Source organism: Salvelinus namaycush, chromosome 8, assembly GCF_016432855.1.
Source record: "Salvelinus namaycush isolate Seneca chromosome 8, SaNama_1.0, whole genome shotgun sequence".
In the NCBI taxonomy this organism is placed as follows: Eukaryota; Metazoa; Chordata; class Actinopteri; order Salmoniformes; family Salmonidae; genus Salvelinus; species Salvelinus namaycush.
The window spans coordinates 25,888,809-25,913,509 of NC_052314.1; the positions used below are offsets into that span (position 1 = coordinate 25,888,809).

General features: G+C 44.4%; 2 protein-coding genes across 3 annotated transcripts; both read left to right on the plus strand.

The window, feature by feature from the left end:
* The first annotated feature begins 1,445 nt into the window (after positions 1 to 1,445).
* Positions 1,446 to 6,471, plus strand: LOC120051849 (phospholipid phosphatase 6-like). The gene is made up of 2 exons (XM_038998735.1): positions 1,446 to 2,134; positions 5,182 to 6,471. The coding sequence occupies exons 1-2, from the start codon at positions 1,642 to 1,644 to the stop codon at positions 5,550 to 5,552; spliced, it is 864 nt and encodes a 287-aa protein (XP_038854663.1). The 5' UTR covers positions 1,446 to 1,641; the 3' UTR covers positions 5,553 to 6,471.
* Positions 6,472 to 13,478: 7,007 nt separating this feature from the next.
* On the plus strand, positions 13,479 to 22,945 carry LOC120052554 (flavin-containing monooxygenase 5-like). 2 transcript variants are annotated; one of them, XM_038999533.1, is made up of 11 exons: positions 13,479 to 13,699; positions 13,896 to 14,123; positions 14,291 to 14,479; positions 14,600 to 14,765; positions 14,993 to 15,135; positions 15,306 to 15,505; positions 15,843 to 16,076; positions 20,862 to 20,983; positions 21,207 to 21,279; positions 21,498 to 21,746; positions 21,841 to 22,945. In XM_038999533.1, the coding sequence occupies exons 1-11, from the start codon at positions 13,691 to 13,693 to the stop codon at positions 22,025 to 22,027; spliced, it is 1,800 nt and encodes a 599-aa protein (XP_038855461.1). In that variant the 5' UTR covers positions 13,479 to 13,690; the 3' UTR covers positions 22,028 to 22,945. The 2 variants fall into 2 exon arrangements, with proteins under 2 accessions (XP_038855461.1, XP_038855462.1); XM_038999534.1 differs by having other exon boundaries at positions 13,957 to 14,123.
* The last annotated feature ends 1,756 nt before the right edge of the window (positions 22,946 to 24,701 follow it).

Here is a 24,701-nt window from a genome sequence, read left to right on the forward strand (position 1 = left end):
CAATGAGTTACATTAATAAGTAAAAATATATTCTAAACAAAGTGTTTTGATAACTTTCAAATGTAGTAATAAGTCCATGTGCAATCAACAACCCTTTACATAATACCATAGAAGCAGTGATCTGCTAATATAACAATGTGCACCTTTCATCTTTCATTGTTATGCCTAGCCGATACAGATACTGTGCCTATTGGCATTTTGTCTAGTGGTAGTAGGGCTACCTTCCCCATGTTCCCTGATCCTGGTGCAGAATACACAAGGTTTGCTCCTTGCATGTTTCTGTGAACACATAGTCACTGTTCGATTACCAATGGCAGTTAGGATTGGTAATATCTGACACACAAACAGGCACAACAGGTCAGATAAAACCTACCCAATTATGGTCTCCCCATCAAATGACTGAGGCTGCCGTCTGGCAAAAGCACCTCCTGTCCATCTGTAGAAATAGGCAGAGTTCAGCAGTGACACATGGAATGAAAAGGGTGTTGCTATTACTGGACATTTCTGCTGTACTGTACTATTAGTAATCACCTCATTGTGGATGTGTTGAGTGGATGTGTTGAGTGCCAGGTCTCTCTGCATCTCATCTCACCGACACATAAACTACTGCAGCATAAATACTGGAGGCTGAGACAGGAGGGGTCGGGAGACACTGTGGCCCCATCCGACGATACCCCCGGACAGGGCCAAACAGGCAGGATATAACCCCACCCACTTTGCCAAAGCACAGCCCCCACACCACTAGAGGGATATCTTCAACCACCAACTTACCATCCTCAGACAAGGCCGAGTATAGCCCACAAAGATCTCCGCCACGGCACAACCCGAGGGGGGGCGCCAACCCAGACAGGAAGATCACGTCAGTGACTCAACCCACTCAAGTGACGCACCCCTCTTAGGGACGGCATGGAAGAGCACCAGTAAGCCAGTGACTCAGCCCCTGTAATAGGTTTAGAGGCAGAGAATCCCAGTGGAGAGAGGGGAACCAGCCAGGCAAAGACAGCAAAGGCGGTTCGTTGCTCCAGTGCCTTTCCGTTCACCTTCACACTCCTGGGCCAGACTATGCCAGACCATGTAATGCTTTTTAGGTTAGCAGTTAAAACCTTGAAATCAGCCCTTGTCTTAACAGGAAGCCAGAGTAGAGAGGGGTAATATGATAATTTTTTGGGGTTCTAGTCAAGATTCTAGCAGCCGTGTTTAGCACTAACTGAAGTTTATTTAGTGCTTTATCCAGGTAGCCGGAAAGTAGAGCATTGCAGTAGTCTAACCTAGAAGTCGGCTTGATGTTTTTTTATTGGTAGTTTGGTAATATATTTATATATATATATATATTTTATTCATTTTTGGAGTCCTGTTTCCATCCCGCACAGTAGGTGGCAGGATGTATCTTAAATTGTGCGATCGCCAAAATACCATAGAAAAAGAAAAAGAAGAAGAAGAAGAAAAAGAAAAAGAAGAAGAAGAAGAAGAAGATGATGAAGAAAACAAAGATGGCAATTCAGGAAACTGTTAGCGGACGTTAGAGAAATTGTCACCTGTAACTCGATGAGTTGAGCGGCACAAAAACCTTTATTTTCACAATTGATAAACGTCCCCTTCGATTTATTAACACCTGATTTTAATAACCAGAAACGGAACAAAATGCCTTCTCCTAAAACCAAAAACAGTGCAAATCGCAGCGCAGGTGGAAGCTCAGGTCTCAGTGGCAGCACCAACGGCAACGGACGCTACGAGTTCATGTCGCTGAACCGAACCCCTCCACCCACTCTTCTCCAACGGCAGGGCTCCGACCCAACCGCTGCAGCCAGACTGCGGGCATCTGAGAGCCCTACCCGGCGAAGGGGCTCCGGGTCCTCCACCTCCTCCAACACAGGCATGCCCGAAGAGGATTGTATGCGGCTCAACCCTTCATTTATCGGGATAGCCCTCAGCTCCCTCCTCGCCATAGACCTGTGGCTTTCCAAGCGGCTGGGGGTGTGTGCCTGTGAAGATTCCTCCTGGGGCAGCATTAGACCATTGATGAAACTTATAGAGATTTCTGGACATGGAATACCATGGCTGGTCGGGACAGCCTACGGCCTGTACAAGGCTGACAGTGCAGCAGGACAGGAGGTTATGCTAAACCTCTTCATGGGTAAATATGATATCATATTAATTGTATTATTCATAATAGCCTCATACTAACAGGAAGCCTCCCATACATAGCCGGAAAGCTCCTATTATGTCGCCTCCATAGAATGCCACCTCCTGTTCTTATTGTCATGAATCCCCATCCCCAGCCATTTTTACTGCTCACACACACACACACACACACACACACACACACTGACTCAGACACACACTCACCCGGCCAGGAGGACGCGATACTCAACCTCTAAATAATGAATGTCTATGTTGGTGTTTTTATTAGATCTGTGGGTAGTATACAGAAATATTCCGAAATGGTTTCCTCTTCCTCTCCTCTTTCTGCAATAATGTTAGAACCGGTAGATGCATGCACATCCTTGGTATGCATCCACCCTGCTGTTTTTCACCCATCTTGTGCTTTCAGATGAATATCAGTACAGAGAAGTCTAATGAGATGAGATTAGGGAAGGGAAGGATTTGGCCCGCACATCCCTTATCCTAATTAGCATGCATCCGTCCCCTCATCAACCCCAGTCCAGCCTTACAGCTGACACACACACCAATTTCAACCTTCCCTCCACAATATTTTGTCTTCTTTCTTTCTGTTTTTCCTTTCCTTCCTTTGTTGCCAGCTCCTTATCACCTGTAACTGTCATCCCACTGTTCATCCTGGGCTCCACCGGTTCCTCTCCTCCACTGTTTCTCTCCTCTTGAGGCAATATTTAGGAGATTATTGGGGTTGGGCCTAGCCGAGTACTACAGTAGATTGTTGTGCAGACACTGGTTGCCAAGCCACACAGACACCTAGAACTCAGATGTCTGACTCAGGGACTTCAGTAAACACACACACACACACACACTCTTCTGATCCCAGATGCGTGCACACACACTGAGTAAATGTGTACGCACACACACTAACAATGCTAATGCTAAACATACACGTACACACACACACAGGGGAGAGTAGACAGAGAGTTGTCATCTGGAGTTTTCCAGCTCTATGAACAGTCAGCCACTCTAGAAGAGACAGACAATCTCCCCTGTAGTGGTGGGGAGTGATAAAGACAGACAGAAAAATAAACACAGCCAGAGAGACAGCCAGAGAGACAGCCAGAGAGACAGCCAGAGGTCCTCTGCAGTGTGCAGGGTTGTTCCACATCAAAAAGCACAAGAAAGAGGATTTCGACACCTACCATCTCAGATTGTTCTGAAATCGTTTCCGTAATTAGAAACAGATAAGATTAGCATTCCTGCAACATTATTTTGTTGAAATATAATTAGATCTCTGAGAAATTAAGCTAATTAATTGCAATTTGGACTCCCAAAAATTCCAACAATGAGTAAAACATAAGGAAATAGTCAAAAGCCACCTACGGACCCCCCATGCCAACGAGTATACAGTATCAGTTTTCTATGTTTGACAAGTAGTGTGGAGCTGCGGCTTGGAGTATTGTTTCTGTAATGCATTTTCAGTGAACTTGGGGATGTTTCTCCCCCCCTGTTCAGAAAAATGTGTCATTCAAGTTGTCAGGTTTATGTTCCTTCATGCATCCTAATATTACCAGGTTCAGACCACTAGATAGTACTGTTCCTGCTATTAAGGGATAAAAGAAAAGAAAATCCCACATCTTCAATGTTAAAGGGATAGTTGACTCAAATGACATATTGGTTTCCTTAACCTGTCAGCAGTCTATGGACAAGGTACGACATGCTTCACATGGTTTTGTTTACGTTGCCACTGTTTACAATGCAAACGTTTTAGCATTTTTGGCACAAATCCAAAGAAAATGCTAATATAGGTACCATGGACTAGCATTTAAAACAGTGTCTAGGACAACAAGACCAAAGCATGGGTTGCTGATGTACCTTTTGTGATTTGGGTGAACTATCCTTTTAACATTGGGGGGATGCTTTAAATATCAGGATGTAGGATGGGACATAAACCTAACAACTCATTTCTCTGAACAGCGGAAAACAATATCCAATTCAGTGAGAATGCGTCACGTAGGATGAAGAAACAATACTCCGAGAACACAGAGTACTGATATTGTATACTTGTTGTTGGCATTGGTATGGGGAGTCCATGGGTGTCTTGTGACCAATTCTTTGGAATCCTCATGTCTTACTCATTGTTTTGGTCCAAATTGGATGTTATGTACTATATGAATCCTATCATTTAAAATGGCCAATTTGGGTCCAATCCATTAGCTTAATTTCAAATGATCAAATTATATTTCAACAAAATAATGTTTCAGGAATGCTAATCTTATCTGTTTCTAACTACAGAAACGATTTCAGAACAATCTGAAATGCTGGGTGTCATGGTGTGCTGAAATGACATGGAACGACCCTGCAGTATACTGGGTCTGATCAGTACAGTAGTAGTGTGTGCCGAATGAGTGGTAGTCAGTGGTAGTCTGTTGCTATGTGATGCAGCCAGAGGGGCTGCAGGAGCCAAAGACAGCTGCTCCTTTACAGCCCAGAGGAGGACACCTCTAAGATGAAGACTGCAGCTCTCCCCTCTCTCCCCTCTCTCTCTCTCTGGCAAAAGGCCAAAGCTGTCACTGAGCTTGTGTGTGTATGTGAGAGAATGTGTGTGTGAGACAGCATGATGTGTGGGAAGAGGTGAGGATCAAACCGGTGTAGAGGTTAATGGTGTCTCACAATGATGTCTGCTAGAATGAAGATGACTTTATTATCAGCCACAGCTTGTTCATGATCCCTTTACGGTTTGTAGGATGGAGAGAGATAACACTCAATCAATCCACTTGTCCCAGGGGACAAATAGTTGTCCTAGTTATTTTTATTTGGGTAGAAAGATGATGGGATATTATTAGTGTGTGCAATGTGTTTTGCTGCTAATGCTGGATGTCTGTGTATTCATTAGTGTGTGTGTGCATACATTTGTTTGTTTTCCAACTGTGTGCTGTGTAGGCCTACTGTTTGCTGACTGTCTATCTCTCTTTCATCTCCCTCCCCACTCTGCATCCTCTCTCTCCTCACCTCCCTTTCTCACCACCCCTTCTCTCCCAACTCTCTCCTCCCTCCCCTCAGCTCTCATTCTAGACCTGATCCTGGTTGGCATCGTGAAAGCTGTCGTCCGTCGGCGCCGCCCGTCCCACAACCGCATGGACATGTTCGCCACCTTCTCCGTGGACCGCTTCTCCTTCCCCTCAGGGCACGCCACCCGCGCAGCCATGTGTGCCCGCTTCTTGCTGGCCCACCTGGTCCTGGCTGCACCCCTCAGGGTGCTGGTGTTCTTGTGGTCTTGTCTGGTGGGGCTGAGCCGGGTGCTGCTGGGCAGACACAACGTGACCGACGTGCTGTTTGGCTTCCTAATGGGCTACTGGCAGTACAACCTGGTGGAAATGCTCTGGGTGTCATCACTGGGCCTGCAGGGGCTGCTGGGACTCATCCAGGGGTGAGGATGAGAAGGAGGAGTGGAGATTGAGGAGGGTTAAAGAGGGTGTGGTTGGTGGGAGACCCTGTCTCAGTATGTTTGAAACATTGACTGATCCTGCCCCATACTGACACTGTGGTAACTCATAATTTCAAGACTAACAACGGCAACAACAAAGGCTGCCACCCACTAATCATCCATCCACATGGAACTGCAATCAGAAGCACCTACAGTAGGAGCATGATGCTCCTCTACACTGCATCGCAGCACTGCTGCAAAGACCTGGAACACTTTCCACTCTACTGTATTTCGCTGTTGGAAAAAAAGTGTGTGTGGAATATTAATGTGGTGTAATAAGCCGGGGGGGTAGTGTTACCCCCAATACAGTCTTCTGTTCTTCTTCCAGCTTTGGAGGTTTGGGGCTCTGCAGTGATATGAGAGAGAGGGAGAGACGTGTTCTTTTAGAGGGGAGAATGACTGCTATAGATTAAAACTTAAATTGATTATGGTGTCTGCGGGTCGTTCTGAAAAGAGCATATTTTATGGAGGATTCATTTTGTATTGACTTATTTTAAACTTTTACGGTATGTAAGGCTGAAAATTGAATGGTATGTCTTTTTTATTTCCCACTGTGAAATATACACTGAACAAAAATATAAACGCAACAATTTCAACAATTTTACTGAGTTACAGTTCATATAAGGAAGTTAGTCAATTGAAATGAAGCCATTAGGCCCTAATCTATGGATTTCACATGACTAGGCAAGGGCACAGCCATGGGTGGGCCTGGAGGGCATATGCCAGGGTTCCTTAACTGGCGGCAGGCGGACAAATTTTATCCGCGGGTGGTTTTATTTGGCCCCCTAAGTTTTCTGAACAAAAAAAAGTTGAATTTGCATTTTTGGATATAAAAGACTGTAAAATAAAAAGGAAATCAGCCCCAAGTGATTTTAATTGAAGAAATTTGTTCCCAAGTATTCCCACGCATAATAGAGAGAGACACGTGATCTTATACAAATGTAAGCAAGTTTTGAAACGATTATGTTTTAGTCAAACATATCTGTTTGGTCAATTTGCAGTCTACAAATTATTTGTAATTGTGTTCCGGCCCGCCGACCATTCGCTTCAGGAAATAAATTGACCCCCGGCTGAATCTAGTTGATGATCCCTGGCATAGGCCCACACACAAGGGAGCCAGGCCCACCCACTGGGGAGCCAGGCCTAGCCAATCAGAATACGTTTTTCCCCACGAAAGTGCTTTATTACAGACATAAATACTCCTCAGTTTCATCAGCTGTCCAGTGGCTGGTCTCAGACGATTCCGCAGGTGAAGAAGCTGAATGTGGAGGTCCTGGGCAGGCCACATGGTCTGCGGTTGTGAGGCCGGTTGGACGTACTGCCAAATTCTCTCAAATGACGTTGGAGGTGGCTTACGGTAGAGAAATGAACATTCAATTATCTGGCAACGGCTCTGGTGGACATTCCTGCAATCAGCATGCCAATTGCACGCTCCCTCGAGACATCTGTGGCAATGTGTTGTGTGACACAACTGCACATTTTAGTGGCCATTTTATTTCCCCCAGCACAAGGTTTAATCAGCTTCTTGATATGCCACACCTGACAGGTGGATGGATTATCTTGGCAAAGGAGAAATCCCCACTAATTGGGATGTAAGCAAATTTGTGCACAAAATTTGAGAGAAATAAGCTTTTCGTGTGTATGGAACATTTTTGGGATCTTTTATTTCAGCTTGTGAAACATGGGACCAACACTTTACATGTTGCATTTATATTCTTGTTCAGTATACTTACCCTGAATGGGTTATTGCGGGTCTTGAGAAATAATCCAGTTTTCTACAGATTGCTGCATGCTCAATAATAATTACCTGATGATGTTGTGTTAACCAGAGACAGGAGGCATGGTTTTCACTCCAGATTAGGTTTCCCAACAACTTAACAGCAACGCTGACATCAAACCTGTAGTTGATTAATTCATGACCTTTTAATGTGTTAAACCTCTGGCTAGGTTGACCAGACCACGTCATCTCTCCTTATCCATGGCTCTGAGATGTGATCCTGGAGCTAGATAGTGATCCTCTTCATATCAGCATAGAGAGTTGAAGCTTTATGGTAACAGTCTGATTAGTTGTGCAACAGCCAGGGTTGAACAGGTTGAACAGGTTGAACAGGTTGGAGGGAAGACAGGAGAGCGGCAGGTTTTATAGTTCTTGGCCAGAGATTGAAGTAGAATAGACTTTTTTACCTTTCAGAAAGAGAACACAGTGAATGTCAAAGACGGTTTGCTGTTTTCTTCTGTACTGTTTTGTTTACAGGTGTAACTGACACACACAGACCTTTTACTGAGTGACGCCAGCTGTAGTAATGGTGTAATCATGCTGTGTGCCATGACCAAAAATTGGGTGTGGGGTGGATCTAGTGGCGAAGTACTTTGCACCCTGTCCTTAACTGCCCTACTGCTAAACTGCTCTCTGCTCTGACTTCTGGTGCACCTGCACCATGGCCTCCACTCTATGAATGTACATTCTCTGGTGCAATGTGCATGTGAGCCAGACAAAGAGTTCTCCTCTGTCCTGGGTGTTTACAAAGTGTTTCTGTGTGTTTACACAGACAGCAGCCATTTTATGCCATAGCTGGTGTTGTCATTTGGCTGTTGTTGATGGCACATTGTAAATATCCCGCACAGACTCTAATCAACATTCTATTGTTGACTCGGATGAATAATAGTCCTCCTCTCCTCTCTCTTCAACTCTGAAACCAACAGCCCTATCTCTCTCTCTCTCCTGTCCTCCTCTCATCTCCTCTCAGATGAGTGGATTATGCTGTAGCTGAGAGAAACCGGGAAGAGGTGTGTGTTGAGACCAACCACTCGAACACCTCCGCTCTGATTAAATATGGAGGAGCAGCTTCTTAGCCATGTCTCTCTCTTTCACCCTCTTTCATCCTCACTCTATTTAATATTTTTTCTCGCTCTCTCTCTTCTCTCATTCTCTCTCTCTCTCTCTCTTTACTGTCTTTTCCCCTCTCTGTGCTCACAGAAGAGTCAGACTCAATTACCTCTTCTCCGTTCTTCAGTTGCGATTCACTGTTGATCTTTCATCTTTCGTGAACCACTACCTCCTCCCTCTACTCCCCCGGACTCACCCGCCCCTCTCTCCCCTGGAACTCTACCTCCCCTCACTCATCTAGTCTTATGTAGCATCCAGGCTCAAGTATGACTCCAAACCAAACATGCATTTGTTGAAGTCTTTAGCTGAGGAGGATTTGGTCATATGCTGCCATGCAGTGAGTGTAGCTACACATGACCAGCTGATCTTGATTAGTCTTCACGTACTGTTCTGAGGGATGGTCTACATCAGTAGCAGCTCTATTTCTCTGACTGTTGTAAATAATCCATTGAGTAACTCTCTCTGATCTATTTCATACATACTGTATTTCTTCTGCAATAATCCAGTAGTAGAGACTAGAGCTAACAGTCAGTGGTTCTTGAATTGGTACGATTTGACCAATGGCATGGCTTCCCCAGAAACTGCTTCCTGTACCCAGCCAAAAGCAATCATGGTTCTCATCGCAATAAGGAAGAACACATTGTTGTTCTTCTGTTTTTATTGTGTTATCTATCTACTCACCAGGGAATGTCTGAAAATGTTATGCCCAATCAAAGCAATATGGTTGACATTCCACCCTATCAGAGGGAAAGTTTAGACTTTTCAGATCTACAGTATAGGCTAAATGTGTGTCCCAAATGCCACCATATTCCCTACATAATGCACTACTTTTGATCAGAGCCCCATGGGCCCAGGGGTTGGAGCTAGGAGTCAGTTTGGAACTGTGCCCACTAGTCTGGGCATCTCCGCCTCTGTACATTCAAAGACAAAGTCTGCAGACACAAACGCTACTTCACAAGATCTCACCAGCTTGATACACTGAATTATAACTTTAATCTGTTGTGTTATTGTGTAATCTTTCATCTGTGATGTCAAATTAATGAAGTGTAATGTCAATGTATGTACATTTTGTGTTCATCTTACGCTTTATATTATAATGGGTTGACTGTATATGGTAGCAAATGTGACTGTTTATTCTATGGGTTTTGGAGGTATACTCCAGAATGATTGCATTGCAAATATTTTTTATAAATACAGCATATATATGTGTAACAGACGCCTCACAAGTCCTCAACTGGCAGCTTCATTAAATAGTACCCGCAAAACACCAGTCTCAACGTCAACAGTGAAGAGGCGACTCCGGGATGCTGGCCTTCTAGGCAGAGTTGCAAAGTAAAAAGCCATATCTCAGACTGGCCAATAAACAGAAAATATTAAGATGGGCAAAATAACACAGACACTGGACAGAGATATGGCTTTTTCTTTGCAACTCTGCCTAGAAGGCCAGAATCCCGGAGTCGCCTCTTCACTGTTGACGTTGAGACTGGTGTTTTGCGGGGGTACTATATAATGAAGCTGCCAGTTGAGGACGTGTGAAGCGTCTGTTTCTCAAACGAGACACTCTAATGTACTTGTCCTCTTGCTCAGTTGTGCACCGGGGCCTCCCACTCCTCTTTCTATTCTGGTTAGAGCCAGTTTGCGCTGTTCTGTGAAGGGAGTAGTACACAGCGTTGTACGAGATCTTCAGTTGCTTGGCAATTTCTTGCATGGAATAGCCTTAATTTCTCAGGACAAGAATAGGCTGACGAGTTTCAGAAGAAAGTTCTTTGTTTCTGGCCATTTTGAGCCTGTAATCGAACCTACAAATGCTGATGCTCCAGATACTCAACTAGTCTAAAGGCGGCCAGTTTTATTGCTTCTTTAATCAGAACAACAGTTTTCAGCTGTGCTAACATAATTGCAAAAGGGTTTTCTAATGATCAATTAGCCTTTTAAAATGATAAACTTGGATTAGCTAACACAACGTGCCATTGGAACACAGGAGTGATGGTTGCTGATAATGGGCCTCTTCACCTATGTAGATATTCCATTAAAAATCAGCCGCTTCCAGCTACAATAGTCATTTACAACATTAACAATGTCTACACTGTATTTCTGATCAATTTGACGTTATTTTAATGGACAAAAAAATTGCTTTTCTTTCAAAAACAAGGACATTTCTAAGTGACCCCAGACTTTTAAACGGTAGTGTATATTTCTGTGTATTTAAGATATAATCATACTAAGCAGATATAATTTTCTATTGATATTGAAAAGGTTCTTATACTATGCTATGTTTGTCCATGCCTGTCCTAGGTGAAGGAAAGACATGGCTGTTATGTGTCAGGGCGTCTGCTGAAGCTCAGCCTCACAGCCATGGTGGGAGAAGGAGCCTCATACTACCGCTTCCTCAACCAACCAACCCATCTCCCTCACCTCCCTCCTCTCCAAACATACCCTTCAGAACTCCTGAACACCTCCCCCCTCCTCCTCTCACCCTACTACCTCCACCTCCTCTCACCATCCCCTTACTACCGCCACCACCTCCTTCCCACCATCACCCTACTACCGCCACCACCTCCTTCCCACCATCACCCTACTACCTCAACCTCCCTCCTCTCACCATCACCCTACTACCTCCACCTCCCTCCTCTCACCATCACCCTACTACCTCCACCTCCCTCTTCTCACCATCACCCTGCTACCTCATCTCTTCTCACCATCACCCTGCTACCTCATCTCTTCTCACCATCACCCTGCTACCTCATCTCTTCTCACCATCACCCTGCTACCTCATCTCCTCTCACCATCACCCTGCTACCTCATCTCCTCTCACCATCACCCTGCTACCTCATCTCCTCTCACCATCACCCTGCTACCTCATCTCCTCTCACCATCACCCTGCTACCTCATCTCCTCTCACCATCACCCTGCTACCTCATCTCCTCTCACCATCACCCTGCTACCTCATCTCCTCTCACCATCACCCTGCTACCTCATCTCCTCTCACCATCACCCTGCTACCTCATCTCCTCTCACCATCACCCTGCTACCTCATCTCCTCTCACCATCACCCTGCTACCTCATCTCCTCTCACCATCACCCTGCTACCTCATCTCCTCTCACCATCACCCTGCTACCTCATCTCCTCTCACCATCACCCTGCTACCTCATCTCCTCTCACCATCACCCTGCTACCTCATCTCCTCTCACCATCCCCCTGCTACCTCATCTCCTCTCACCATCCCCCTGCTACCTCATCTCCTCTCATTCTCAAAAGTAATAGGGAATTTCTGTGGAGGCTGCTAGCTAAATATGCTAACAAGCGCAAAAGAAAATAAACAAATTGCAAAGACAGGCAATCCAGCTCATAAAGTTATACATATATAGGTAGGCGCTACCGAATGTCATTTTTGGTGAGTTTGGACATTTACAAGCAAATGTGAATGAGAGACATTGTGCAAATAAACAAAGTTTTGACCCATGCTTGTCTGAAGGAAGAACAGCACTGGCTCTGGAGCAGCATGTGTACACGCTGTGTCCTTGTGGAGTCTGGAGTCGCTAGGGCAACTGGCCTACCATCTCTGCTTGGAGAAGGGGAGCAGACCAGAGGATGCGACCCCTGTCAATACACAGCTTGACTCACCTGCACCCATTTTCTCCAGTTGGGCTATTTACAAACAAACAAATGGTTCAAGGTAAGTTTCATGATATAAAATAATGTGACAGGTGAAATGAAGAATGGGATCTGCTTTATCTTCTAACATATTACACAAGTTGACTGCAGGTATTTACTTAAGTATCTACAAATATTAAAATTGATTGAAAAACATGTAAGAAATAGTTTCAAATGGTATTGAAAAACCAGTCCCTGGCTGTGGTATACCACCCAAGCCTACTCTCACCCTATTACCTTAACCTCTATCCCCCCTTCTCCCTCATCTACCTTACCTCCAACCTCACCCGAGGACAGCCTGAACTCCACCCTCCTCTCACTTTAACCCTATTAGCTCAACCTACACCCCCTCTTCACCATCACCACCCAGAAAGCTTTAACACCACCCTCCTCTCACCCGTACACCTACACCCCTCCTCCACTTCCTCCTCTCCTCAACAACCCACAGAGAGTCTCAATACCCCCCGGACACCACCCCCTTCCTCTCCTGTACTACATGATCTACAAACAGTATTCTGTCATTCCTTTGCTGAGAAGTTTATATTGGAGTCAAGACTATCAAAGAATGTAATGTAAATGGACAGTGTGTATGATATTTGTACATGAGAACTAAGTAGAAAGACAAACCTTTAAAGAGATTCTCCTTTACTTTTGTATACTTTTTAGCATGTAGTTCTGAAAGTAGTACTCACGAGCCAAAAGTGGTCCCCGAAAATTGTAGATATGTGCACCATGTCATCTCTCTCTCTCTCTACCTCTCTACCTCTCTACCTATCTCTCTCTCTCACTATACATACATACATACATACATACATTCACACACACACTGAGCCGTTGGGCCCGCCCTGCAACCTTTTTGGATACGCTGGGGTGGCCTCTTGCTAGCTGTCACTCAAATGCGAGGCTAGAACTCAAATTGCTAGGGCGTTGGCCAAAGCGGGATGTTTAGAAAATATTTTCTTAGTTGCCAAAGTAACTAAGAAGCATGTATTTTATGCTGCTTCACCTCATTTTTAATCCCATAAAGATCTTCCCAATGTTTCTGTGTGGAAAGAAACATGAATAAATAAATGATAACTCCCTGCTGTCAGCACTTTATCTTACATGTCCACCCCTTCTAGGGGATTCTGTCAAAACACGTTAAAGGCAACATTGTGGATGGTGAGATGAGTTCATGTTAATGAATCTCAGGTAGATTAAATTAAGCTCTGTGGGCTAGTAACAACTCTCATGTTTTATGTAACCAAGTAAAGGGTTAACCTATAGGACACTCCCCTACCCTGCTTTTGGTTCACTTCCCGATTTGTGAACTTTACTCTGCTAATATGCTGGTCAGAGTCTGTATGTGCAGGACAGGGATGTCAGCTCAGGGAAAATCAGAACGTTTGACCTAAAATAATGTTTAACTACAGACTACAGATAAACTAATTCCAAGAATGCCTACATTCATCTAACCTGGGGAAATGACACAGAGCACCAAATAATTACCTGCATTTGACACAGTTCCAGTCAGAACTACTCCAGCTGAGAGGGAGCAAATTCTATGGATCAGGTGAGTACAGTCGCTGGTTGAGAGTCAACTGATTTTGATGAGTTTGCATTCTTATTCAGGTTTATGAAATTATCAAAAAATGTTCAGTGGTGATTATGTTGGTAGAGTGAGTTGGACATTTGTTGGTTTAACCTGTCACTGCAGACGGAGGAAAGATAACAGGGATCTATGGGGTGATGCAATGGTTTCTCAACAGGCTCAGTCAGTGGAAACTGAATTAGAGCGTCTGTCACATCAGCCTCCTATTGTGTCTCCAGTCCTCTGCAGAAAGACAGACCGCCACGCAGGTAGTATGTCCCAACGTGTGGCAGTGATCGGGGCGGGTCCCTCAGGTCTGACCAGCATCAAGAGCTGTCTGGATGAGGGTCTGGAGCCTACCTGCTTCGAGAGCAGTGATGACATCGGGGGGTTGTGGAGGTTCAAGGTGAGGATATGAGGAAAGGAACCCACTTTGGACTATAGAGATGGACCCCTCGTAACTGCATCACCAACAGTGTTCCTGGGTGCATCTGAAATGGCACCTTACTCAGAGCCCTATTCGGGGGGAAAAGGCCCTTTTAATAGAAAATAATGTAATTTGTGTGTCCACAGGAAACCCCTGAGCCGGGCCGCTCTAGTATCTACCGCTCTCTGGTGGTGAACACCTCCAAGGAGATGATGTGTTTCAGTGACTTCCCTATGCCAGCTGACTACCCCAACTACATGCTGCACTCCCAGCTGCTGCAGTACTTCAGGCTTTACGCTCAACACTTTGACCTCCTCAGACACATCACCTTCCAGGTCACCACTCTCTTTCGTCTTTTCTCTCTCCCCCTCTCTCTTCTCCTCCCCTTGATGGACCTCTCCCAGTCATTTAGCCTCTACACGACTTTCTATGATCTGTTACTGTGTGTGTTTCAGACCAGCGTGCTGACCGTGAGACAGAGGCCAGACTTCAGTCATTCAGGCCAGTGGGAGGTGGTGACAGAGAACAGGGAGGGACAGGAGCAGAGACACGTCTTTGACGGGGTCCTGGTGTGTTCAGGACACTACACACAGCCTGTCTCACCGCTAGACCAGTTCCCAGGTCAGTTTAAAGCATCTAAACACTATCTATACACTATACTCTATATACAGTTTTGATACACCATAGATGTGTCAACGTTTTGACCATAAGGTCCTCGGCAATACTGTGTGTAAGGTTTTTTTTCTTTATTTTCTATGGCCTATGTTTACATATGTGAAGTGTTTTGGATGTGTGTAGCCAACAGGTACAATACCTCTTCAACCACCTGAGTGTTCTTTCCCATGCAGGCCATGAGTCGTTCCCTGGCCGCTGCCTACACAGCTGGGTGTATAAGGATGCTGATGCGTTCCGGGGGAAGAGGGTGGTGGTAGTGGGGATTGGGAACTCTGGAGGAGACATCGCTGTGGAGATCAGCCGGGCTGCAGAGAAGGTGGGGCTCACCTGTCACAGGAGGACATATTTAAGCTAATACTTTCTTGAGGTACAAAAGCGACCCAGGTTCAAACCCAGTGGTTCTCATACTGTAAAGAGAGTTTGGCCATTGATGTCTGTCTCTCTACTTCTCTGTTCTCCCTTTTCCCTTTCTCTCTTACATCCCAGACCTTCCTGAGTACCCGTAAGGGGGCGTGGGTGTTAGCTCGTATGTCCAGTAGCGGTCTCCCACTGGACATGACGGCCATCTCACGGCTCACCGTCCTGCTGACCTCCCTGCTGCCCAGAGCGCTGGTCAACTGGGCTGCAGAGAGAACCCTTAATCACCGATACGACCACCGCCTCTACGGCCTACAGCCAACACACAGGTGACCAGCACCTATTACAGCCAACACACAGGTGACCAGCACCCTATTACAGCCAACACACAGGTGACCAGCACCCTATTACAGCCAACACACAGGTGACCAGCACCCTATTACAGCCAACACACAGGTGACCAGCACCCTATTACAGCCCGAAACATAGGTGACCAGCACCCTATTACAGCCCGAAACATAGGTGACCAGCACCCTATTACAGCCCGAAACATTGGTGTGACAAATATCAGATCGGATTTGAGAGTTTGCACTATGGCAACATTTGAAAATATAAAAAACGAAGCCAAAAAAAAACGATCACTCATTTCTATCTCTGTCATCCCAGGCTGCTAGAGCAAAAGCCGCTGATCAACGATGACCTTCCAGGCCGTATCCTGCAGGGGGCAGTAGTGCTGAAGCCAGACCTGAGAGGGTTCCAGGGGTCCGGACTGCTGTTCCAGGATGGAACCACGGAGGAGGACATCGATGCAGTGGTCTTCTGTACTGGATACAATGGCAACTTCTCCTTCCTGCCCCCGTCACTATGTTCAGGACCTGGGTGGGATCTCAACCTGTACAGGTACTTTTATAATACTGGCTTGGACAGGTAGTCAAATCTTTACTTACACTTAAGTCAAATTTTCACTCAGTCATGTATTGATGTCAATAGAGCAAGTTACATTTTGACTTTAGGGACCGTTTTAAATTTAGTGGGGTGGGGGGGTTGGTCCAACATAGGGGAGGGTTGTGTGTTTTTTTATCGGGCACAGGGGGAGGGTAATGCATTCACCCTTCTGCAGATTTTACTATATAATGTCTTCCATCCTAGCCAAATGTCCTCATCTGCTTGCATGCTCCTCCCCTATATCAAGGTGATTTAGTACTTCCCTTATGCCCAGGCTATTCAACTGGCGGCCTGCGTGCCAGGATTGGCTCGTTCATTAATTTAGACTGGCCCTTTGATCAATTCTGACCCTTAATAAAATATCTGCAAATGAATCCCCACCAAAATCAGATTTCAGTGCCAAAATGACAAGCACTATTGTAGTTGTCTATAGTGAGGTTTTTAGTCGTTTTTAGCCGTTTCTAGTGCCTATGTGGCATGTTGATAATTTTTTCTTTATATTAATTTGTCTCTAGTGTTTGAACGGATTAAGCAACAAAATATTATGACCCCATTCCTTAAAGCTACAACAATTTTTGGGGTTGCACCTCGACTTGCTGGATGAGTGCCCTCCACTTCCTTCCTAATTACTTTTAGCAACATTTAATTGTAAGAACTGCTTTATTGGTGTGTGTGTGCATTTCTTTTTTATACAGTTCTTCTGAACAATAATCGCATGTGGAAAATGTCCGGCCCCCCTGCAATTAACCTTTTTTCATCTGGCCCCTGTAAGAATATAGTTGAATAGCCCTGCCATATACACTACACTTTTCCACATGCTAACTATACCACAGGTCAATATAGTCTACCAGTCTGTCTATCCTGCCCTCTAGCCACCATTCAAAGTGACAATAGTTGTATAGGTGGATAGTTTGTACAGAGGGGTATCCTACGAAGCAAGCTATATCTACTCCGGGTTTTCTAAAGTTAACCAGCTTATCCGTACTATACCGGTGGATATTGCTTGTCCACCTGCCTCTAACTGAACTCTAGCAAGCTTGTAACTGCACGTGCATGGGCGAGACAGTGCTACATTTTCATTTGTGCCAAAATGAAAGAAAAGTTATCTTGCAAATTCAGCAGGCTATGGTGTGAAATATGCTTTTAGAAGTGCCCTCTTTATTTTATTACTTATCGTTAATGCCGTCTTTGGTGTGCTTACCAATGCACAAGCACAATTTTCTTCATACTCCTATCGAAAACTTCACACAATGTAACAATTCAAAAGGCATTCTGTCTTTACTAAATGCGTAATGTGATATATTTTACAATTTAAAAAAAATTGCACACAAAATAAAATGTGATTATTAAAATATTTAATCAGTCGTCTTCTTCAAATGAAGGGGATGATGATAACCTTTGCAAAAGGGAGGGAATCTGATTTCATTGGTCCTCAACTTGCGGCTTAGTCATTTCATTCAGGGTAAGTGGAGTTAGCCGTGAGTTAGCCTGCCCCGGAGCAGGTTAATTCTGAAGGATTTGTTGCCATAGAAATTGACCTGCCTAAAATGTGAGCCACTTTCGTATGACCGGTTATCCTGAGTTAACTCTGAGTTGACCAAAGTCACCTCTTCAAACCTGCTTCGTAGGATACCCCTCTTATCTTCAATAGGCTAACTAGCATCATACCACACATAAAATAATTTCAAGCTGAACCAATTTTCAATATAAGCGGAGACGCCAGGATCAGTTGTGGACACTCCAATGGGGGTTCAGGGGGAGTGTGATATGCACCGGTTTGGGTGGTGGACCATTCTTGATACACACTGGAAACTGTTGAGCGTGAAAACCCCAGCAGATTTGCAGTTCTTGACACACTCAAACTGGTGCACCTGGCACCTACTACCATACCTCATTCAAAGGCACTTAAATCTTTTGTCTTGCCAATTCACCCTTTGAATGGCACACATACACAATCCATGTCTCAATTATCTCAAAGCTTAACAATCCTTCTTAAACCTGTCTCCTTCCCTTCATCTACACTGATTGAAGTGGATTTAACAACTGACATCAATAAGGGATTATACCTTTCACCTGGATTCACCTGGTCAGTCTGTAATGGAAAGAGCAGGTGTTCCTAATGTTTTGTACACTCAGTGTAGAGTGAAACAGGACTATATAAGCACCCCCTGATTGTTTTTATTTACTCAACAGTTTATAAGGTGTAGAAAGGCACAGTAGCCAGTCAGTCTGGCTGTATTTTAAGTTCTGATCCTGAGATGTGCTGTCTGTTGTGGATCATCATTCTCCCAAGTTGTTCTATAATAATGTGGCTACGTGTCCCCAGCAGGCCCAGTTATTCAGGAAAGCATGCTCTGCCTCCTCTCCGATCCGAGCGGCTATTCCTTCCCCCCCCAAACCTAACGCTTCAATATAGCCTAAATATTTGTCATTTAACTTTTAAAATGTATTACTTTTTATGTCTGTCATAAACACAACCAGTGACAATTAAAAAAAATCTGATTAGGCTACTTCAAAAGGCTCTTGTACCTGAACACGTTCGTCCAAAATATAATTCCAACATCCAAACTGTGCAGCGGCCATTTGATCAATGGAAAGAGACATCTGTTAGAAAACACCAAAAAGTGTGATGACATTCAGAGATTGTTAAGCCAAGCCTTTGATACTGGGTAGGCCTGCAAGGTAGGGAGGGATGTAGGCCTATTTTCTGTTTGTAGAGATTGACATAGTATTATTTTCGTTGCATATATTTTATATAATTATAAATATAGCATCAAAATGTTGCAAATCTGATTTCTACCTAGCTGATCATTGTCTGCAGCCGGCTCTGACTATAATGTACTGAAAAGGGCAGGGAGAGTTTGCACGTCCACGTTGGTCGGGAACCCTCAACCTTCTGGCCCGTTGCCCTGCGTGGCATCGACTGGGCCACAAAAGCATGCTGAAGTGGCAAAGTCGATATCCACGTTTATAAACACAGGGTTTGTTATTTGTGGTCGTAAACTTCATTTTGAGTTAATTGTATTTCAGACAGGAAACACCACATATTCGTTTAACCGTTTATTAGAAAAAGATTACAACATGCAATACGTTAGTCTTGGCGTTAGGCTCTGCTCCTTCGGGATAGCGCATAATAATTTCAGGCAGTGAGTAAGCTACGCTGTACCAATCTCCCTGCAGGAAGGAAACAGAACCAAACAGGTGGAGGCTGGGGTGGCAGGAAGGAAACAGAACCAAACAGGTGGATGCTGGGGTGGCAGGAAGGAAACAGATCCAAACAGGTGGAGGCTGGGGTGACAGGAAGGAAACAGAACCAAACAGGTGGAGGCTGGGGTGGCAGGAAGGAAACAGATCCAAACAGGTGGAGGCTGGGGTGACAGGAAGGAAACAGAACCAAACAGGTGGAGGCTGGGGTGACAGGAAGGAAACAGAACCAAACAGGTGGAGGCTGGGGTGACAGGAAGGAAACAGAACCAAACAGGTGGAGGCTGGGGTGACAGGAAGGAAACAGAACCAAACAGGTGGAGGCTGGGGTGACAGGAAGGAAACAGAACCAAACAGGTGGAGGCTGGGGTGACAGGAAGGAAACAGAACCAAACAGGTGGAGGCTGGGGTGGTAGGAAGGAAACAGAACCAAACAGGTGGAGGCTTGGGTGACAGGAAGGAAACAGAACCAAACAGGTGGATACTGGGGTGACAGGAAGGAAACAGAACCAAACAGGTGGAGGCTGGGGTGACAGGAAGGAAACAGAACCAAACAGGTGGAGGCTGGGGTGACAGGAAGGAAACAGAACCAAACAGGTGGAGGCTGGGGTGGCAGGAAGGAAACAGAACCAAACAGGTGGAGGCTGGGGTGGCAGGAAGGAAACAGAACCAAACAGGTGGAGGCTGGGGTGGTAGGAAGGAAACAGAACCAAACAGGTGGAGGCTTGGGTGACAGGAAGGAAACAGAACCAAACAGGTGGAGGCTGGGGTGGTAGGAAGGAAACAGAACCAAACAGGTGGAGGCTGGGGTGACAGGAAGGAAACAGAACCAAACAGGTGGAGGCTGGGGTGACAGGAAGGAAACAGAACCAAACAGGTGGAGGCTGGGGTGGCAGGAAGGAAACAGAACCAAACAGGTGGAGGCTGGGGTGGAGGCTGGGGTGACAGGAAGGAAACAGAACCAAACAGGTGGAGGCTGGGGTGGTAGGAAGGAAACAGAACCAAACAGGTGGAGGCTGGGGTGGTAAGTGGGTGCAAGAAAATGCAACTGTATACTATCCATCAACAAACAGCAGTAGAGGTAGCAGAGAATGAGTGAGTAAAACTGATCAGCTAAATTGACCGCCATATTAAGGTAGGAAGTGTTTGTAGAATATGATTGGTGCAATGTCAGCTGATGCATCGCTGAAGCCTATACCCGGGTTCCCTGTATGAACTAGCGCTGAGCTTAATGAGCATGAGGGGGGAGGGTGTGCAATTTATTTTACAGTACAAGGGGAGGGTCACATGAATATGTTTTTTAACGTTGGGGAGGGGGGTGCATTTTTTTATGACACTGAGTTGGACCAGCCTACCTATCCCCTTCCTCCCCTCCCAGTACATTTCTAACCATCCCTAAGTGGATGTTAGGATTTGCCCCTTTAAGATACAGAAGGGAGATCAACACTTAATAGATGCCAGAGGTGAAATGGTGTCATACTGAATAATTAACTTGACGTTGCTTTAGGTTAATGGGGTTGTTTTCTTTTATTCGAGACGGGTGTTCCCTCCAGCTCTTGAGCGCCCCACGCTGGCCATCATGGGTCTGTTCCAGACTAAAGGACCCATCTTTCCTGCAGTGGAGATGCAGGCCCGCTGGGTCACGAGGGTCATCGCAGGTACACACACACCTGGTCTAAACTAATCTTGGCAACCCAAACCCTAAAATCTCACAAACTACAATATAATTTATCTTACATAGTCTGTCCACAAGAGATTAGGTTTAAACACACACACACACATTGGAATGACACAAACCTGTCTCAATATACATTCCTGGCAAACACATACATACCTGGCAAACACAGCGAAGTTAGAATTCTATATGATTGTTTGTTGAAGGGTTGACCCAGCTCCCACCACGGAAAACGATGCTGTCCAAAATCGAGACGGAGACGAAGAGGAACATGAAGAGGTAAACAACATGAAGAAGAGCTGCCTCAATACCAGTGGCCATTTGCCTTGCTTTGTCATGAGTGATTACCTTGCCTGTGAACTGCAGACTTGTCAGTTCCCAAATCTAGGGCCTAGGCTGTTCAAAGTGAAATTAAGGCCTAGAGGTCACAAACAACTTCTCCCAATTTTTCTCTCTTTCTCCCTCTTCTCCATCATCTCCCCTTCACTCTCTCTCAGTTGCCTGTGTCCCAGACAGGCAGCTCTCCATGTGGATTATATACCATACCTGGACTCCCTGGCTGAGCAGGTGGGGGTTCGTCCCAACATCCTAGGGCTGCTGCTGAGGGAGCCTAGTGTGGGGCTGCGTGTACTGCTAGGGCCCTGCACACCTTACCAGTACCGCCTAAGAGGGCCGGGAAAGTGGGACGGGGCCCGACAGGCCATCCTCACTCAGTGGGAGCGCGTAGCCCAGCCCTTCAGAACCAGGTAGGTAGCCCAAAGGGTAGACAGGCAGATTCATTTCCCCTTGGGAATCAATAGAATATCATCTCCTATTTTGTATGTATTCATTCTATTCCAGACTGGAGCCAGAACCCCCCAGGCCCTTGGTCCTTCTGTCCCCCTTGCTGATCACGCTGTCCACGGGAGCTGGGATGCTAGCTGTGGTCCTCTCCCAGTGTAAACTGACCTTAGTTCTACAGGACCTACTACAGGACTCAACTCACCTGCTGGACTGGCTCTCAGCACTACTGTGGGGCACGGAGTAGAAGCAGCCTATATAGCAACAGATCTAGGATCTACATTAATACTCTATTGCCTCCACTATGGACCAGGCTCTCTGTTTTTTTTCTTCTCGTCAAGACCAGTATGCAGGGGATCTTTTTTCAGGCGTTTCTTTTACGCCTGCTATGTTAGGTTAGGCTGTATCTGACCTAACAGACTGCTTTCATTGTCTTACAAAAACACTCATTAGGTGTGCTTGCTGAAAGCAAGACCTCTCTAAAACTCGTACTCCTATTTGATTTCTTCGGTTAGCTCTAACGCTTAAACCGCTTAAGCTATTAACATGAAACCAACTTTAAAATGTGCAGACAGCCCCGACTTAGCGCGCTTGAGAAATTATTTTTGATAAATAAATATGATAAATATCTGTTCTGAATTAAGATTCAAAGATGTTTGCAGAAAAAATGGGGTGTCAGCTATAACATGACACCTTGAGTTTCAAAAAAATATTTAGATTATTGAACTCCAGTAAGAAGTGGATTTACACCCGGTAACAGAATTACATCATGGGTCCCTGATCTGTACTACACAGACATGCATAATGATGTATCCTGAATAGGAACACAAAGGTAGAAATATGCAATATCATATGGGTATTATTCTACACACTGGCTATTATTCTAATGAGCTATGCCCCAAACAATACCACATTTGGTTGGTCTTGGTTGGTCTGGATTGCAGTCTTTAAGCTAATTTCCTACAATTCTAAGTATTTTGACATGGCTAATGCTGTTTTCTTATGCTCAAATATTATTTAAAAAATCAATGAGGGCCTGATTGTCTAGCTTTTATCTTGTTGATTGTATATATACAGTACCAGTCAAGAGTTTGGACACACCTACTCATTCAAAGGTTTTTCTTTATTTTTATTATTTCTACAAATAATAACACATGGAATCATGTCGAAACCAAAAAAGTGAAGAATCTGAAATATATTTGGATTTGTTTAACAAAGTATGCACCCTGGGCCTTGATGACAGCTTTGCACACTATTGGCATTCTCTCAACCAGCATCATGAGGTAGTCACCTGAAATGCATTTCAATTAACAGGTCACCGATCATGGATGTCTATGCTTGGGCCAAATCAAGGCCTGTATGGACCGGACCAAAAATCTACGTTTGTGGTAATTAAAATCAATGCCGTTCTGGACCGGCCCAAAAAACGACATCTGTGTACTGACCGATTTGGTAACAAACAGTAAAAACACAATTTACTAATTGGTAGGTCTACCTTTACTTGTTATTTCCGTGAACTCATGAGGGACAGAAAATAAAAAATCTTATAGATATGTAGGGTTTTGGTAACGGAATTACAAGGCACAAAGCAATGTTTCTTAAACTTAAAGGCAAATCATTTCTCAAGCTAAATGTGTTGATATTAGTTGTCAGGGGTCTTTACTTCAACATTACTGTGTTTTGATGTATTTCTAATACCTTTTTAAGACCTTTTCTGGTAGATATTTTCTAAAACCCCTTTTCCATCTGTTTGACCAGAAATCAAGGCCATTACGTATGCCTAATTTTTAAGATAGAAATGCCTTCATTTCCCAAAAACATAGACTCTTAGCTTTCATTTGACACCCAATTTGATATGCTCCTATGAACTTCACATGTTGGTGCTCGAGTCCTTTCACATGGAAATTACCATATATAATTTAACTACATCAACATTTAAAATCAACCACAATGCATTTGAATGGCAATCAAGGGGCCATAAACTTTAATGTTAAAAATCATAAAAATTGAACCGCCATCAACTCCAAACCAACATTGAAATGTGCAGACTGACCCAACTTAGATTGTTTGCATACTACGTTTTGATATTGTATATACTTTTTGAACTATAATAATTTCAAATGTGCATAATTTACATTACAGTCAGTGGTTTCTATGAGAGGTAGATATTCACAGGGACACTGCTTTCTAACCATTCAAGCAAGAAACACCAAAACCAATTTCAGGATGATGGAAACACTTCATAGATTATTTAATTCCTCCATCCTTTTAAGGTCCAATGCTGCCTTTTTAAAAATCTCAGTATTAAATTATTTCTGGGTAACAATTAAGTAACTTACTGTGATTGTTGTCTAAAAGACACAAAAATAGCTAGAATTTTGCTAGGACTGTCTGGGAGTGGTCTAAGTAGGGAGGGGAAAACTGAACTAGCTGTTGTTGGCAGAGAGGTTTGTAACGCTCTTTTATATTGGTCTATTAACTCATTTATTTTTCAATCCGCTCTTACACTAAAAGGCCATTATCATAATTTTCACAATTTCACAGTATTATTCCAAACTTAAGAACACAGTGGTAGACAATTGAAATGCAACTGCTCTTTAACCATTTCCTCTACAAACATTAAAACAACTTTAACATTTTCAAACTTTATAAATGATGACCATTAAAATCGGCCTAAATTAGCATAAATAATCAATAGTAACTATTGAACCGTTCAAGCTTGAACATGTTCTGGCTATCCTATCCTTTCAATCTGTCAATACTTCAAGACAAGCTAGCAAGCACACACATTTTCTTCAGGAAATGTACTTTTCTAGTTAGTATTATTCGCCCTGTACTGCCAATGTGTGTGTTTCTTGTGCTCCCTTGATTGTATTGTCTGTGTCTAACTGTTTTGTGTAATTGCTGCTGATCTTGTCATG